The sequence below is a fragment of the Mirounga leonina genome, unplaced genomic scaffold (assembly GCF_011800145.1).
Source record: "Mirounga leonina isolate KUSES-001 unplaced genomic scaffold, KU_Mleo_1.0 Mir_488, whole genome shotgun sequence".
In the NCBI taxonomy this organism is placed as follows: domain Eukaryota; kingdom Metazoa; phylum Chordata; class Mammalia; order Carnivora; family Phocidae; genus Mirounga; species Mirounga leonina.
The window spans coordinates 10,023,026-10,037,795 of record NW_023270777.1 but is presented as its reverse complement, the minus strand read 5'-3'; the positions used below and the strand labels follow the sequence as shown (position 1 = coordinate 10,037,795).

General features: G+C 39.3%; 1 protein-coding gene across 5 annotated transcripts in view; it reads right to left on the bottom strand.

Annotated features, from left to right (window-relative positions):
* The window catches only part of AKAP10 (A-kinase anchoring protein 10), a 94,048-nt gene that overhangs the window by 66,018 nt on the left and 13,260 nt on the right, over positions 1-14,770 (bottom strand). For 3 of the 5 annotated variants that reach the window (XM_034989688.1, XM_034989690.1, XM_034989691.1), the window contains exons 2-4: positions 12,419-12,466; positions 5,498-5,680; positions 1,864-2,421 (exon numbers count right to left, since the gene is read on the bottom strand). In XM_034989688.1, coding sequence (XP_034845579.1) covers positions 1,864-2,421; positions 5,498-5,680; positions 12,419-12,466 — 789 coding nt within the window. Of the gene's footprint in view, positions 1-1,863; positions 2,422-4,688; positions 4,829-5,497; positions 5,681-12,418; positions 12,467-13,976; positions 13,985-14,770 lie in introns of those variants that run through there. The other 2 variants (XM_034989689.1, XM_034989692.1) reach the window with 2 other exon arrangements.

The following is a 14,770-nucleotide window of genomic DNA, read 5'->3' as shown; positions in this document are numbered from 1 at the left end:
CAGCAACCTCTTCGACCTCAGCCGCAGCAACTTCTTCCTAGAAACATTGCCAAAGGCAAGGGAAGCAAGGGCAAAAATGAACTACGGGGACTTCATCAAGATAAAAAGCTTTTGCACAGCAAAGGAAAGAGTCAACAAAACCAAAAGATAACTGACAGAATGGGAGAACATATTTGCAAATGACATATCAGATAAAGGGCTAGTATCTAAAATCTATAAAGAACTTCTTAAACTCAACACCCAAAGAACAAATGATCCAATCAAGAAATGGGCAGAAGAGGGGCGCCTGGGTGGCTCAGTTGTTGGGTGTCTGCCTTCGGCTGGGGTTGTGATCCCAGGTTCCTGGGATCAGTCCCCGTATTGGGCTCCCTGCTCAGCGGGAAGCCTGCTTCTCCCTCTCCCACTCCCCCTGCTTGTGTTCTCTCTCTTGCTGTGTCTCTCTGTCAAATAAATAAATAAAATCTTTAAGAAAAAAAAAAAAAAGAAATGGGCAGAAGACATGAACAGTCATTTTTCCAAAGAAGACATCCAAATGGCCAACAGACACACGAAAAAGTGCTCAACATCGGTCAGCATCAGGGAAATCCAAATCAAAACCTCAATGAGATATCACCTCACACAGTCAGAATGGCTAAAGTTAAGAAGTCAGGAAACGACAGATGTTGGCGGGGATGCGGAGAAAGGGGAATCCTCCTACACTGTTGGTGGGAATGCAAGCTGGAAAACAGTATGGAGGTTCCTCAAACAGTTGAAAATAGAGCTACCGTATGACCCAGCAATTGCACTACTGGGTATTTACCCCAAAGATACAAAAGGAGGGATCCGAAAGGGTACATGCACCCTGATGTTTATAGCAGCAATGTCCACAATAGCCAAACTGTGGAAAGAGCCAAGATGTCCACTGACAGATGAATGGATAAAGAAGAGGTGGTATATATATACAATGGAATATTATGCAGCCATCAAAAGGAATGAGGTCTTGCCATTTGCAATGACGTGGATGGAACTGGAGGGTGTTATGCTGAGCGAAATAAGTCAAACAGAGAAAGACATGTATCATATGACCTCACTGATATGAGGAATTCTTAATCTCAGGAAACAAACTGAGGGTTGCTGGAGTGGTGGGGGGTGGGAGGGATGGGGTGGCTGGGTGACAGACATTGGGGAGGGTATGTGCTATGGTGAGCACTGTGAATTGTGCAAGACTGTTGAATCACAGATCTGTACCTCTGAAACAAATAATACAATATATGCTAAAAAAAAAAAGAAAAAAGAAGATGGCAGGAGGGGAAGAATGAAGGGGGGGTAAATCGGAGGGGGAGATGAACCATGAGAGACGATGGACTCTGAAAAACAAACTGAGGGTTCTAGAAGGGAAAGGGGTGGGAGGATGGGTTACCCGGTGATGGGTATTAATGAGGACACGTTCTGCATGGAGCACTGAGTGTTATATACAATGAATCATGGAACACTACATCAAAAACTATTGATGTAATGTATGGGGATTAACAGAACAGTAAAAAAAGAAAAAAAAAAGAGAGATGAGGATAAATAAGCATTTCTGGATAATGATTTGATTTCAAAATCTCTGGATGGCAAAGGTAGGATGACACTTGACCCTTCTTCATTTGTTAATTCTGTTAATACCCTTCTGAGAGGATCCAATCACTGTAGGTATGTATCCCTGCTGTTCCTTTTTCATATACCAATCCTCCTCCAGGACATTCTCCAAATCCTTCCAAATTTGCAAGTGGGTGTGAGAGAAAGGAAAACCATTCCAATCCTTTTATTCCCCACCTCAAGTTCCACTTTGTAAACTGATTAAACAAACAGGATAAATAGGCAAGAAAACCACATACTTACTTTTCATTAATTTTCCTGATAATTCCTTTAGTGGTGAAGAGGGACTATTTCTACTGGCTACTAGAAGTCTGGAGGAGGATTCTTGGGTTTCCATGGAAATTTGATGCGTTCCTGTTCTGGCCATTTCAAGATGGAGAGAATGGGCATGGTCACATTCCCGGGAAAGCAGCAAGTGATTCTGAATGTTGCTAGTTCTACTGTTCAGGTTAATTCCTTCGGATCGGGTCATAAGCAATTGGGCTGGGCTAGAATCCTCCAATCTCTTGTCAAGAGACTCAGTTACAAAAGATGTTGCAGTTTCATGCTTTTTAGATGGAGAGACAGGCTCAGCCAATGAGCTCTGCTTCACAGTGTTCAGACTGTGTGCTCTTATTCGGGACCAAGTTGTAGAGTGAAAACTTTCAGCTTCTAACCAAAATTTAACCAAATGCTCCATTCTCCGAAGTTCCATGAATTGAATGAAATAAGGGAGGACAACAGTGTCGTGCAAGACTTGTTCAAGGGTCTTTGAAAGACTTGATTTGGTCTCTTGAGTCTGGTAGTCCAGACAAGATCTGCCTGAAAGAAGCAAAGATTAGCAGTTCAGTAACAATTTAAGATTAACGGATTTGTCAGCCACCTTTAGCATCAGTGGTACCAGAATTCTTGAATAAAGTTTATTTCCCTAGCAATTTAAATGAATAAAGAGCTAGAAATACTATCATTGTGGCTTCTAAAGTGGCAAAGAAACAAGTCTCCAAAACTTAATCCATCTATTAAAAAGCTCTAGCTCAATTATTTTTACGTAACTTTTAATGGCAGTTCAGACCATGTAAATTCTTGAGAAAAAAAAAAAAATCTTACGATACTAGCCCCAAAGAAAGAAGGCCAATAAAAATATGAAAATAGATTCAATCTAATTAAAAACGCAGAAAAGGAAATTAATCAAGATAACATTTTTGTCAAACTGGAAGATGTTTTTTCAAAAAATATCAAAAACAAAGGCACAGCAGAACAGGCAACACGGCACCCACTGATGATGAAAATAAAAAACGGCAAAACCTCTTTGGAGAAGCATTCATAACAGCAAAGCTCTAATAATCTGCATGATCTGCAATCCAGTAACTCCACCTCTAGGAACTTTTCCTGAGGAAAAATGGTCCATGTGTGGATACAGCCAGAAAGATGTTACCAGCTCTCAGCATTTGTTACAACAGAATAAAGAATAGCTCTGGGATTTTATCTTGAAAAATAAAATGAAACTTACCAAAACTTAGTAAGTTCATTTTATATGTAACTAAATTTAGGTTACGATTATAACCACAGTTATTTTTTTGTTGTTGTTTATATTTACGGCATTGACATATTGAGGTTCATCTTCATAAAATTAACAGGGTTTCATCAATTTTTCAAAAGGGCTTTTCTTAATCCTTTGATATTCAAATCATTTTCTTTTGAAGCATTTCATGTGTCATCCTTGCTGGCTGTCTCATTTTCTTTTTCTTTTTTTGAGAGAGAGGGCACACTTGAGCAAGCACAGCCCAACACGGGGCTCTATCTCATGACCCTGAGATCATGACCTGAGCCGAAATCAAGAGTGGGGCACTTAACCGACTGTGCCACCCAGGCACCCCCTGGCTGTCTCATTTTCAATGTTAACCAGTGCATCTCTGTCAACATCACTTCCTTGAACTTCAGGAAATCCTGATCCTTTGCAAGATTTACAATTTTTTAAATTAAATTTTTAATTTTGAGATAACAGTAAATTCAAATACACTTGTAAGACACAACACAGAGAGATCCCATGTACCCTTTACCCAGGTTCCCCATGCTAACATCTTACAATACTATAGTACAGTATCACATCAAGGTACCGACAGTCACAATCTTACAAGGTATGACCCACCAATCTTACTCAGATTTCCCCCATTTCACCTGTACTCACCTGTGGACTTCATTCTATGCAATGGAATCTATGCAATTTTATCATATGTAACCACCAAGATACTGAACAGTTCCAATGCCACGTGGATCCCTCATGTGGCCTTTTATAACTAACTCTTCCGTTCTTAACCTCTGGCAAACTCTCCTCAGTTCTTCATTTCTCTAATTTTGTCAAATGGAATCATACTGCATATAACCTTTTGGGATTGGCTTTTGATCCTCAGCATAATTCCCTTGGGATTCATACAAGCTGTCAGGTGTATCAACAGTCTGCTCTTTTTTATTGCTGACTAGTATTCCCTGGCATGCACGTACCAGTTTGTTTAACCATTCACTTGCCTGCTGAAAGTCAGTTTTTTACTTTTAAGCTGCTATGGACATTGGAGTATAGGTTTATGCGTGAATGTAAGTTTCCATTTCTCTGGGATAAAGGCCAAAGAGTGCAATTGCAGGGTCATATGACAACTGCGTGTTTAGCTCTCGAAGAAACTGCCAAACTGTTTTCCAGAGTGGCTGTACCATTTCACATTCCCACCAGCAACATAGGAGTAATCCAGTAAAACTTACAATTTTACTTTGTGATCAACAAATGCTGTTTGCAATGTACTGCTGAGCATGACCCATCAACACTTTGACACCCCTGAATATATACAAATGTTAAGCAAATATGTCAAAAGAGGAACTAATTTTATTAGACTTCAATTTATTCATTTTTTTTTCAATTTATGATACCACAACATGCAATTTTTGTAAGTGCAGAACTTTGGGTAATAAAAATTCAGAAATCATCGATCTCTTGCATATCTTTTTTGGGGGTGGGTGGGGGGAAAGGAGAAGTTATTTAAACATAATAGGGATCCTAGTACATTCATTGCTATGTGACCTGCTTTTTGCACTTTAACCTTAGATATTTCTCTATGTCATCTTCAGACTTTTAAACGGCTTCCCAGTATTCCAGATGCAGGTATACCACAATTTGACTACTTCTCCATTAATAGATATTTGCATGTTGTTCCTCATTTTTTTGCTTTCACAAACAATACTGCAATAAACAGCTTTATACATACTTGTATATACATCTTTTTGCATATATGTGAATACATCTGAGGGCTAGATCTTCTATTTTATATTTCGATAAATATTTCCAAACTGCCTTCCAAAAAATCTTCATCAATTTACACTTCCACTAAATAGGAATGGCCATTTCTCTTCATCTCCATTACCACTCAAATGATCAAACTTTAATATTTGCTGATATGTTGGGGGAACATTATCTCATTACTAAAATTTGCGTTTCCCTGAGTATGAGTGAAATGAGGCATCTTTTTCATATAATTAGTGACCAAATGTATTTCTTCCCCTGTACATGGCCCATTTTTTTTTTAAGTTGAGAATGCTTTATATTTTATGCTTATGGGAACACAATAGAGTATCATTATACTTACAGCTGTTATTTTATTTTTTTAATTTTATTTATTTTTTTAAGTAGGCTCCATGCCCAATGTGGGGATTGAACTCACAACCCTCAGATCAAGAGTCACATGCTCTACTGACTGAGCCAGCCAGCCAGGCCCCCCTATAGCTGTTATTTTAAATACATTTTTTCAAAGCCCATTCCCATTATACAGTTCTAGTATCCTCCAGCAAGAGTTTCACATAATACAATCAATCCTTCTTCCTGCTGGACGTTAACAAAAAGGGAGTCACTTACCCAGGTCACCAAAATGAGCAGCCTCCATGTGGCTTGGCTGCTTCTTAAGTGTCGCTGTCCTGCTACTTGAAAAGGAGTCCATGTTGGCAGAAATGGCATTGATTGCAACATGACTTGGTCCTGCCGCCTCCAGCAAGGCATGATTTTTAGTGCTTTTTTGTGGGGAATGTACAGATATTGAAGCTATAATTTTTTAAAAAAAGAAAAAAGGTTAAAAATTTAGCACAATTTGATAGCCTAAAAATGTCTCATAAAGGGCTTTAAGAGAACTTTAAAAATTAAATTTTGTAAACACCTCTCTTAAGTATGCACACTCAACAAAAAGTACTTAGGGGAAAGGCAATCAAGCAGCAGAAAACTGGAAAGAAATGTCCTATTATTATTTATAACTCTCAAAATACTGTGCCAAAAATGGAACTTAAAACAGAGATGTTTCTTTGAGAACTTCTACTGATGACAGAAAGTACCAAAGCCAGAAAACATTCTAATATATGGACCCTTTTCTGTTGTTGTTTTTTTTTTTAAGAATTTATTTATTTATTTGACAGAGAGAGAGACTCCGAGAGAGGGAACACAAGCAGGGGGCATGGGAGAGGGAGAAGTAGGCTTCCCACCGAGCCGGAGTCCGAAGTGGGGCTCAATCCCAGGACCCTGGGATCATGACCTGAGCTGAAGGCAGATGCTTAGCAACTGAGCCACCCAGGTGCCCCTATGGACCCTTTTCAATTCCTTAATCCTTTTTTGTCCAAGGAACAAAACTAAACTTGTGGAATGGGGTAAAAATGAGAAAAATACTCCTCAGAATACTTATTTTACTTTTTTAAAGATTTTATTTATTTATTTGTCAGAGAGAAAGAGAGCTCACAAGCAGGGGGGAGCGGCAGGCAGAGGGAGAAGCAGGCTCCCCGCTAAGCAAGGAGCCCGATGAGGGACTCGATCCCAGGACCCTGGGATCATGACCTGAGCCGAAGGCAGACGCTTAACCGACTGAGCCACCCAGGTGTTCCTTTATTTTACTTTTTAATTGGGTAACAAAATTTCTCTAATGAAAAACTTTTATGATCAAAGTTCAAGCTGCTTAAAGATAAAGCACACTTAAAAAATTCACAAAATACATTTTCTTTAGTAGTCTGAAGAAATATCCTATTGACATCAGAATAAAGAGGTTACCCATTAACATGTTAATAGGATATAAACAACTCAGTATCACAATATTGTCAAAGTAGTCCTGTGACCTTGTTGCCACAGCTGGATCATCATTCTACCTCTCCTATTTATTCCACACAAATATTAATGACTCTTATTAAAGGTTTTTAAGAAGTGTCGGCCTAGTACATTGCTATAGCAAGGACAGAAGGGATGCCTGGGTGGCTCAGCCGGTTAAGTGTCTGTCTTCAGCTTAGGTCGTGATCCCAGGGTCCTGGGATCGAGTCCTGCATCAGGGCAGGGAGCCTGCTTCTCCCTCTGCACCTCCCTCTGCTTGTGCACTCTCTCTCTCTGACAAATAAATAAAATCTTAAAAATAAAAAAGAAATGATACAGGTCAGCCTCAAGATAAATACTCTCAGAGAACCAAACTTGAAGCTACTAGCACCATTTTTTTATTACATTGTCAACAGATAAGTGCTCTCATCTCAGCAAGCAGTTCCCAGACACAGAATCTGAGTAATACCAGGCAATATTTCTTATGAAGAATACATAGTAATGTAATTCAGTCTATTACTCTTTGAGATGCTTTTATAAATATTAAGCAGGTAAGAATGTGAATGTCCATACCTGTCTGCCAGGTATCTATATTTACTAGTGATTCAACGAGAGGTGGGAGAATGATGCATCTGAGTTGTCTTCAAGAAATTTTTAATTTCATTTATTTATTTAAAAGATTTTATTTATTAGGGACAGAGAGAGAAAGCACAAGCAGGGGGAGTGGCAGGCAGAGGGAGAAGCAGGCTCCTCGCTGAGCAGGGAGCCTGATGTGGGACTCGATTCCAGGACCCTGGGATCATGACCTGAGCTGAAGGCGGACGCTCAACCGACTGAGCCACCCAGGCATCCTGAAATTTTTAATTTTAGAAGTCTTTTTTTTAAATTTTCATGATAAACTGAAGAAAGCAAAATCATTTCAGCAAGTTTATAAACAGTAATAGCTAGGTTTTTTCTATAGACAACAAGCTACAAATATCATTCTATAAGAATAAGACTTTCTAATTGTTTCCTAATTAGGTATGTATGATGATACAAAATGCCATTAATATTTTTGTGCAAGGCTTTTTTTTCCTCCTCTTTCTGAACTTCTCTATTAGAACTATTAACTTACTTTAGATGTTGCTTCCAGATAGTCTATCTTCCTTTGGTCTCCATGGTACTACCTGCTCCTTAGTTTCCTTTTCTATCTGTGCCTGCCTCTCAAGCCCTTAAAACACAGTTATTAAATGCCCACTAGGGGCACCTGGGTGGCTCAGTCGGTTAAGCGTCTGCCTTTGGCTCAGGTCATGATCCCAGGTTCCTGGGATTGAGCCCTGAGTTGGGCTCCCTGCTCAGTGGGGAGCCTGCTTCTCCCTCTGCCTGCCACTCCCCCTGTTTGTGCGCTCTCTGACAAATAAATAAATAAAATCTTTTTTTTTTTTTTTTTTAAGATTTTTATTTATTTATTCATGAGAGACAGAGAGAGAGAGGCATAGGGAGAAGCAGGCTCCCCGCGGAGCAGGGAGCCCGATGCGGGACTCGATCCCAGGACCCTGGGATCATGACCTGAGCCGAAGGCAGACGCTTAACCATCTGAGCCACCCAGGCGCCCGATAAATAAAATCTTAAAAAAGAAATTAAAAAAAAAAAAAGGCCCACTATGTCAGATATGGTCTCTTTCCATGACTCCTCTTCCTGAAGTTCTCTGTTCTTTTATTCTTTCTGCTAGAAACATTTATTCTCAAACCTTTAATTATTACTGGAGCCATCTTTTCCAAACATATTATTTAAACCTGTAAGCACTCCTCTTTTTCCCCCAAATAAACTTAAGTGAGACCCTAACACATCTGTAAAATAGATAAAACTCTAAAAAATATAGGTACCTAAATCTAGATAGATATCTAAAGGAGATTAAAAAAAAGATTTAGTAACTCTGGCTGATTCAAGGGGAAAGTCTCACTCACACTGTGGCCTGGACCTCTCGGCAACAGCTCGTAGGGTACACCTCTATGGTACTGGAACCCCAGTGAAAAAGCCCTGACCTGTATCTGAGACCTGTCCTTTGATCTGGGCTTGGGGCCTGTATCTCTAATTCCTTACTGCCAGCTATTCTCACTATGACTTTACCATATCAAGACCAACTTGTCCAAATATCAAACTTACCACGTTAATTCTCCTACTCAATTTCCCCTACATGTTTACCTGCCAAGATCGGTTAATTTTTCCTTAAAGATATTTAAACATCTACTAACCTGTTTATTACCAACACCACACCTTTAGTACAGGCCTTTCCGTATTACAGCAAAAGAACTTCTAGGGTCTCCATTCTATAGAACTCTTCCGGACTAACCTTTCATAAATACCACATGTAAAGCATCGACATCCTGTTCAAAAGCCTACAGGCTCCCTATTTTCTCTGTCGCAGCTCTCTGTTCTGGTCTTTAAGGCCCTTGTAATTGGCTATCAGTCTTCTGTAAAATTATCCTTTTAACTTGTCTGAAGGTCCCTTTGCCTAATATATACTCAAAGAAATAAGAAGCTGGGCTGGTAGGGAAAAGAGAAAGAACTGCCTCTTTCATTCAAATCCTTATTATTCAACTTTTATATAGATTAAGTCCCATTTCTACAAAATCTTCCCTACACTTCAGAAACCATTTGCTGATCTCAAATTCCTCTGAACTCCTCACAATACTTCATTTAACGAAGTCAGCATACTGAGGCCTCTTGTGCTACAACCAGAAAACAAGAGCTACCAAGGAAGTACCTCCTACACACCAGGCATCATGCCGGTTGCTCGATACACATTTTTGGGGGTACATTATTTCATTATCTCCCATAACAATTCTGCAAGACCAGCATTTTCCTCATTTTGGAGATGTGGATACAGACAGACAAAAGTTAAATACTTTGCTCTAAGTCAATGAGCTGGTAAAGAGTCCTATCAACAGGCAGGATTTCAACTTTGGTCTGCCAGACTCTAGGAAATCACCCTTTTACCTTTGGTTGGAAACTCAGACTCTAGAATTATTGTGTGGATAAAATAATATATATAAATGTCTCCAAGTACCTCCCACCCAACATGCCAAAATTGAACATATAATTTCCCAACTTGGTTCTCCACCAGTCGCACTGTTAGGCAAGCCAGAAAAGTAGGTGTTAATTTGAAACTTCCCTGTCCCTTACACCTCATATTTAATCAATAACAAAAGTTCTATCCATTTTAGCTCTAAATTGATCAATCCAGATCTCTTTATTTTCATCATTATAGATCTAGCCCATGCCATCTGTGGAATCACTTGATTAATGTTCCTCTCCCTTACCAATCTGTAAGTTCAATGAGTGCAGATCAAGTCTTTTTTGGTTTAGCCGCAGTTTTGGGCTAATGCCTAAAACAGAACAGGTGTTCAAGAAATGGTTGTTATTAGTATGTTAATAGTATGATTCTATTCCGTGTCTAAGTTCTAATCAGACTGCAAACTTCTTGAGGGCCTGTTTCCTATACTGCTTCCATATGATTCTAAGGTAAGCCAATGAATGCTAAGCACATTATGTACTGTCACAGGGTAGGAAAATGGAATTTTTTAGCCGGGTACAGATTTAGAAGTTAGGCAGGCCAATCCTCTCCACAAATGAAGAATCTGAGGAAGGTTACATGACTTCCCAAGGTCATACTGTTAGTAGCAGAGTTTAGAGTAGAACACCTGAGAAATCTAAATGCCTGAAACATCAAATCCTTTCCTTCTTACATTCAGATCTAGTCTTTACACATGTTGCTTGCTAAGGGCTTGAAGTCGTTATGAAAGTCAATCAAATTTTGCTTAAGGAAGGCAGTATGAACCAACATGGAATCCAACTGGCTTTAAATTACCAGAAGTGAGCAGAAAATAAGACTGTCAGGTACCCTAGTTCTTCCCTAATGTTACAAATCTCGTAAGTTATAGTCTCTCTCCAGCAAACTGAGCATATATAGTTAATACTCAATGCTAGCCACACAAGATACAAACATTTGAAAGAAAAAAAATCTAAGTAGCAATCTACAGATCTCAGGTAAATAAATTTTATTTATGAAATTTATATGTAATGGCTATATAATTAATTTCCATTATAATTTTCCATTCCAATCTTTGTAATTAACATAATGAAATCAGTCAAAACTATAGTAGAGATTACAACCTAAAGAAGCATGCTCTAACCTATAAACAAGGACAATATACTGATTACAATAAGGTACTCTGAATATATTTTAAGTTAAGACCATTCATCCAAAGTAACAGAGAAGTAAAAACTGTCATCATCCACACTTCTGGATAAACAGAAAACCAATCTTGTAAGTGGCAGTTCTTTACTCCAGAACTGTCAGCTCATTTCAGAGTATTTTTCACTTTTTGTTTTGTTTTTAAAGATTTATTTATGGGGTACTAGGTGGCTCAGTCAGTTAAGTGTCCACCTTCAGCTCAGGTAATGATCCAGGGTCCTGGGATCGAGCCCCGCATCGGGCTCCTTCCTCGGCGGGGAGTCTGCTTCTCCCTCTCTCTGCCCCTCCCCCACATTCATGCTCTTTCTCTCTAATAAAATAAATTAAAAAAATAAAAAAGGGGCGCCTGGGTGGCTCAGTCGTTAAGCGTCTGCCTTTGGCTCAGGTCATGATCCCAGGGTCCTGGGATCGAGCCCTGCATCAGGCTCCCTGCTCCGTGGGAAGCCTGCTTCTCCCTCTCCCACTCCCCCTGCTTGTGTTCCCTCTCTCGCTGTGTCTCTCTCTGTCAAATAAATCTTAAAAATAAATAAAAAATAAAAAAGATGTATTTATTTATTTTAGAGAGAGAGAGTGCGCACAGTGGGGAGGGGCATAGGGAGAGAGAGTCTGAAGCAGACTCCGCGCCAAGTGGGGAACCTGACACAAAGCCCGACGCAGAACTTGATCTCACGACCCTGAGATCACGACCTGAAACAAAACCAAGAGTCAGACACTCAACCCACCCAGGTGCCCCTCGCTTTTTGTTTTTTAAAATAAAGTCAACTACAGGGGCGCCTGGGTGGCTCAGTCGGTTAAGCAGCTGCCTTCGGCTCAGGTCATGATCCTGGGGTCCTGGGATCGAGCCCCACGTCAGGCTCCCAGCTCCGCAGGAAGCCTGCTTCTCCCTCTCCCTCTGCCTGCCACTCTGCCTGCTTGTGCTCTCTCTCTCTGTGTCAAATAAATAAATAAAATCTTTAAAAATAAAATAAAATAAAGTCAACTACAAAGCATAAGAGACTCTCAACTATAGGAAACAAACTGAGGGTTGCTGGAGGGGTGGAGGGAGGGGGGGATGGGGTAACTGGGTGATGGGCATTAAGGAGCACACCTGATCTAATGAGCATTGCATGTTATATGCAATTGATGAATCACTAAACTCTACCTCTTAAACTAATAATACACTATATGTTAATTCGTTGATTTTAAGTTAAAAAAATAATGAAGTCAGCTCATCGATTTTAGGGAACAAACAGGATTAACAGGAGGGCACTGGTTTACTCTATCACTAGAACAGCCAACAAGTGCTTAGTAAAAGCCTATTATATGCAAGGCGTTGAAGAATATACAGGTTGAACAAGGAAATAAGTCACAATCATAAATAATTATAAAAGAAGGAAGAGACGATTAATGGCAAAAGAAGGGGGAGGATAACAGGATTAAAAATAGCCTGTAAATGCAAAGCACATCACTTTTTTAATATAATGGTATGCCACTGAACTCACCTTTAATTGACTTGACATCTGAGGTCTTCTCTTGTTCTTTGCCTTTCACTGGAAGATAAAAAGAGCATTCATGACCAACTTCTGCAGTCAAAAAGATTCCATCTATATGATGTAAAAATTAGACAAGCTTTATCCTACCAGATGAATATTCAAAGTTGAACGATGGAATAACAGCCTTGGAGGGGGACAGGGCAAGACAGTTGTCAGGGGAAGCTTCTCTAAGGAAGTGACCTTTGAACATCATTCAGTCAAGAGCACTGAGTGTGCTTATGGAGAGACAGTGTCAGAACACCTGGGTTCAAATTCTAACTTGCCACTTTTTACACAGCCATGTGATCATGGACAAGTTACTTTACTTCTCTGGGTCTCAATTTCCTTGATTTATAAAATTAGAACAGTAATAACAACACCTACCTTAGAGGGTTATGAGTGAAAAAATAAAAAGTTGTAAAGGGCTTAGAAGAGGAACAGGCACACCGTTAGTTTAGGATGTTAACTAATATTATTAAAATATGCCTACTACTAGATGCATCTTGAAGAAAAAGAGTTCTTTGTGTATCCTATCTGACTTGTGTATTCCTCTCACAACATCAAATACAAACATTCTAAACTTATATTCTAAATATCTAATACTCAAGGCTTAACCATTTCAGTCTCTTCTCTATAATACAGAACAGTAAAAATTCTACTGCAAATATGCTAATAATATAATATCCAAGAAAGGAAGGTACATGGCAGCTTAACCAAAGCGTGAACTCTTACAGGATCTGACAAAGGACTATTTTTAACCTTCCTTACTTTTCTTGTATTTTTTTTTCAACATTAAATTTTCTTTAACCCTACCATGAAAAGCCTATCAAAATAAGAAATCCCAAAATGTGACCATCTCTCTACTCGTGCTCTTAAACATTCAACACTGAAAGGCTAGTAGCAGGAAATAACTAGCTCTCAGAGTATCTGATAAATTAATCCATCAACAAATATGTGAGTGCCTCGTATGCGCTAGACACTCTCCCAGCTCCAAAAAAACAGTCCTGTCTTCAAAAAGTCTATCTACAAGAATGTGGAGACAAACATGGACAAAAATAAGATCATTTCAGGTACTGATCACTGCTGTTGGGAAGAAAAGAAAATAAGGAAATGTGGTAGAAGTAACTGGGTTGCAGCCCTCACTGTAGCATCTGCCAACTGACTACATCTCCCACTTGAAACATGAACTTGTCTTGACTTCCAAGGCACTCAACTCCCCTCGTTTTCTAGCTGCTCCTTCTCAGTTTTATCACCTGGCTAACTCCTCCTCTACCTACTGGGAGTTCCTCAGAGAAAGGGTTTGAGCACCTTTTCTTTTCACTACGTACACATATGTATTTCTTGGCTGAACTGACCCATTCTGAAGGTTTTCAGTACTGTAGATAAGCTATGAATCCTGAATTTCTATTTCTAATCTAAATTCTTTTTGACCTTAAATTCATTTAGTTAACCACTACCCATCCTCTTCTATAATTACACTGGTCCAAAATGGAACATACCATCTCTTCCCAAACCTGGTTTACCTTACTTTTCATTCTCTCTCATGAATGACACTCCCACCCCAGTTTCTCAGGCCAAAATTCTGAGTCATTCTTAACATGTCTCTCCCTTACTTCCCACACCCAAACCACTTCTAAGACCAATTGATTCTACCATTAAAACATACCTCCACAGTTCCACTTTGTTACTCTCAATACATTCTCATCAATCAGATCTAGTCAGTATTTCAAACAGAAAAGTAACACACAATCCAACTTCACCACATATTAGTGTTTTGCCTTACTTCCTTTACCCCCCTAAATATTATATAAAGGGTCCTATGACTCACTACCTGATCCCATTGCTCTTCTTCCCTTCCCAGAGATAAATATTGCCCTAACTTGGATGTGTTTACTACCATGTGTTTACTATCAAACAAACCATATATGTTTTTAGACTACTACTACATGCATGTAAAACATATAATTATTCTGTACATTTTTAAAAATGACATGAATAGTATTCTTCTACACATATCTGAAACTTGTATTCATCCCATAATTTGACTTGTCTATACTGATGCATTCATGTAGCTCTAGTTCATTCATTTTAGCTGCTTAATTCCTAAAATACACCTTTATTTATTCATTTTCCTGGTAATGAACACTTTGGTTTTATTTCCCAGTTTTTACTATCACAAACAATGATGTGATCAACAGGGGCACCTGGGAGGCTCAGTCGTTAAGCGTCTGCCTTTGGCTCAGGTCATGATCCCAGGTTCTGGGATCGAGCCCCACATCCAGCTCCCTGCTCCGCGGGAAACCTGCTTCTCAGTCTCCCACT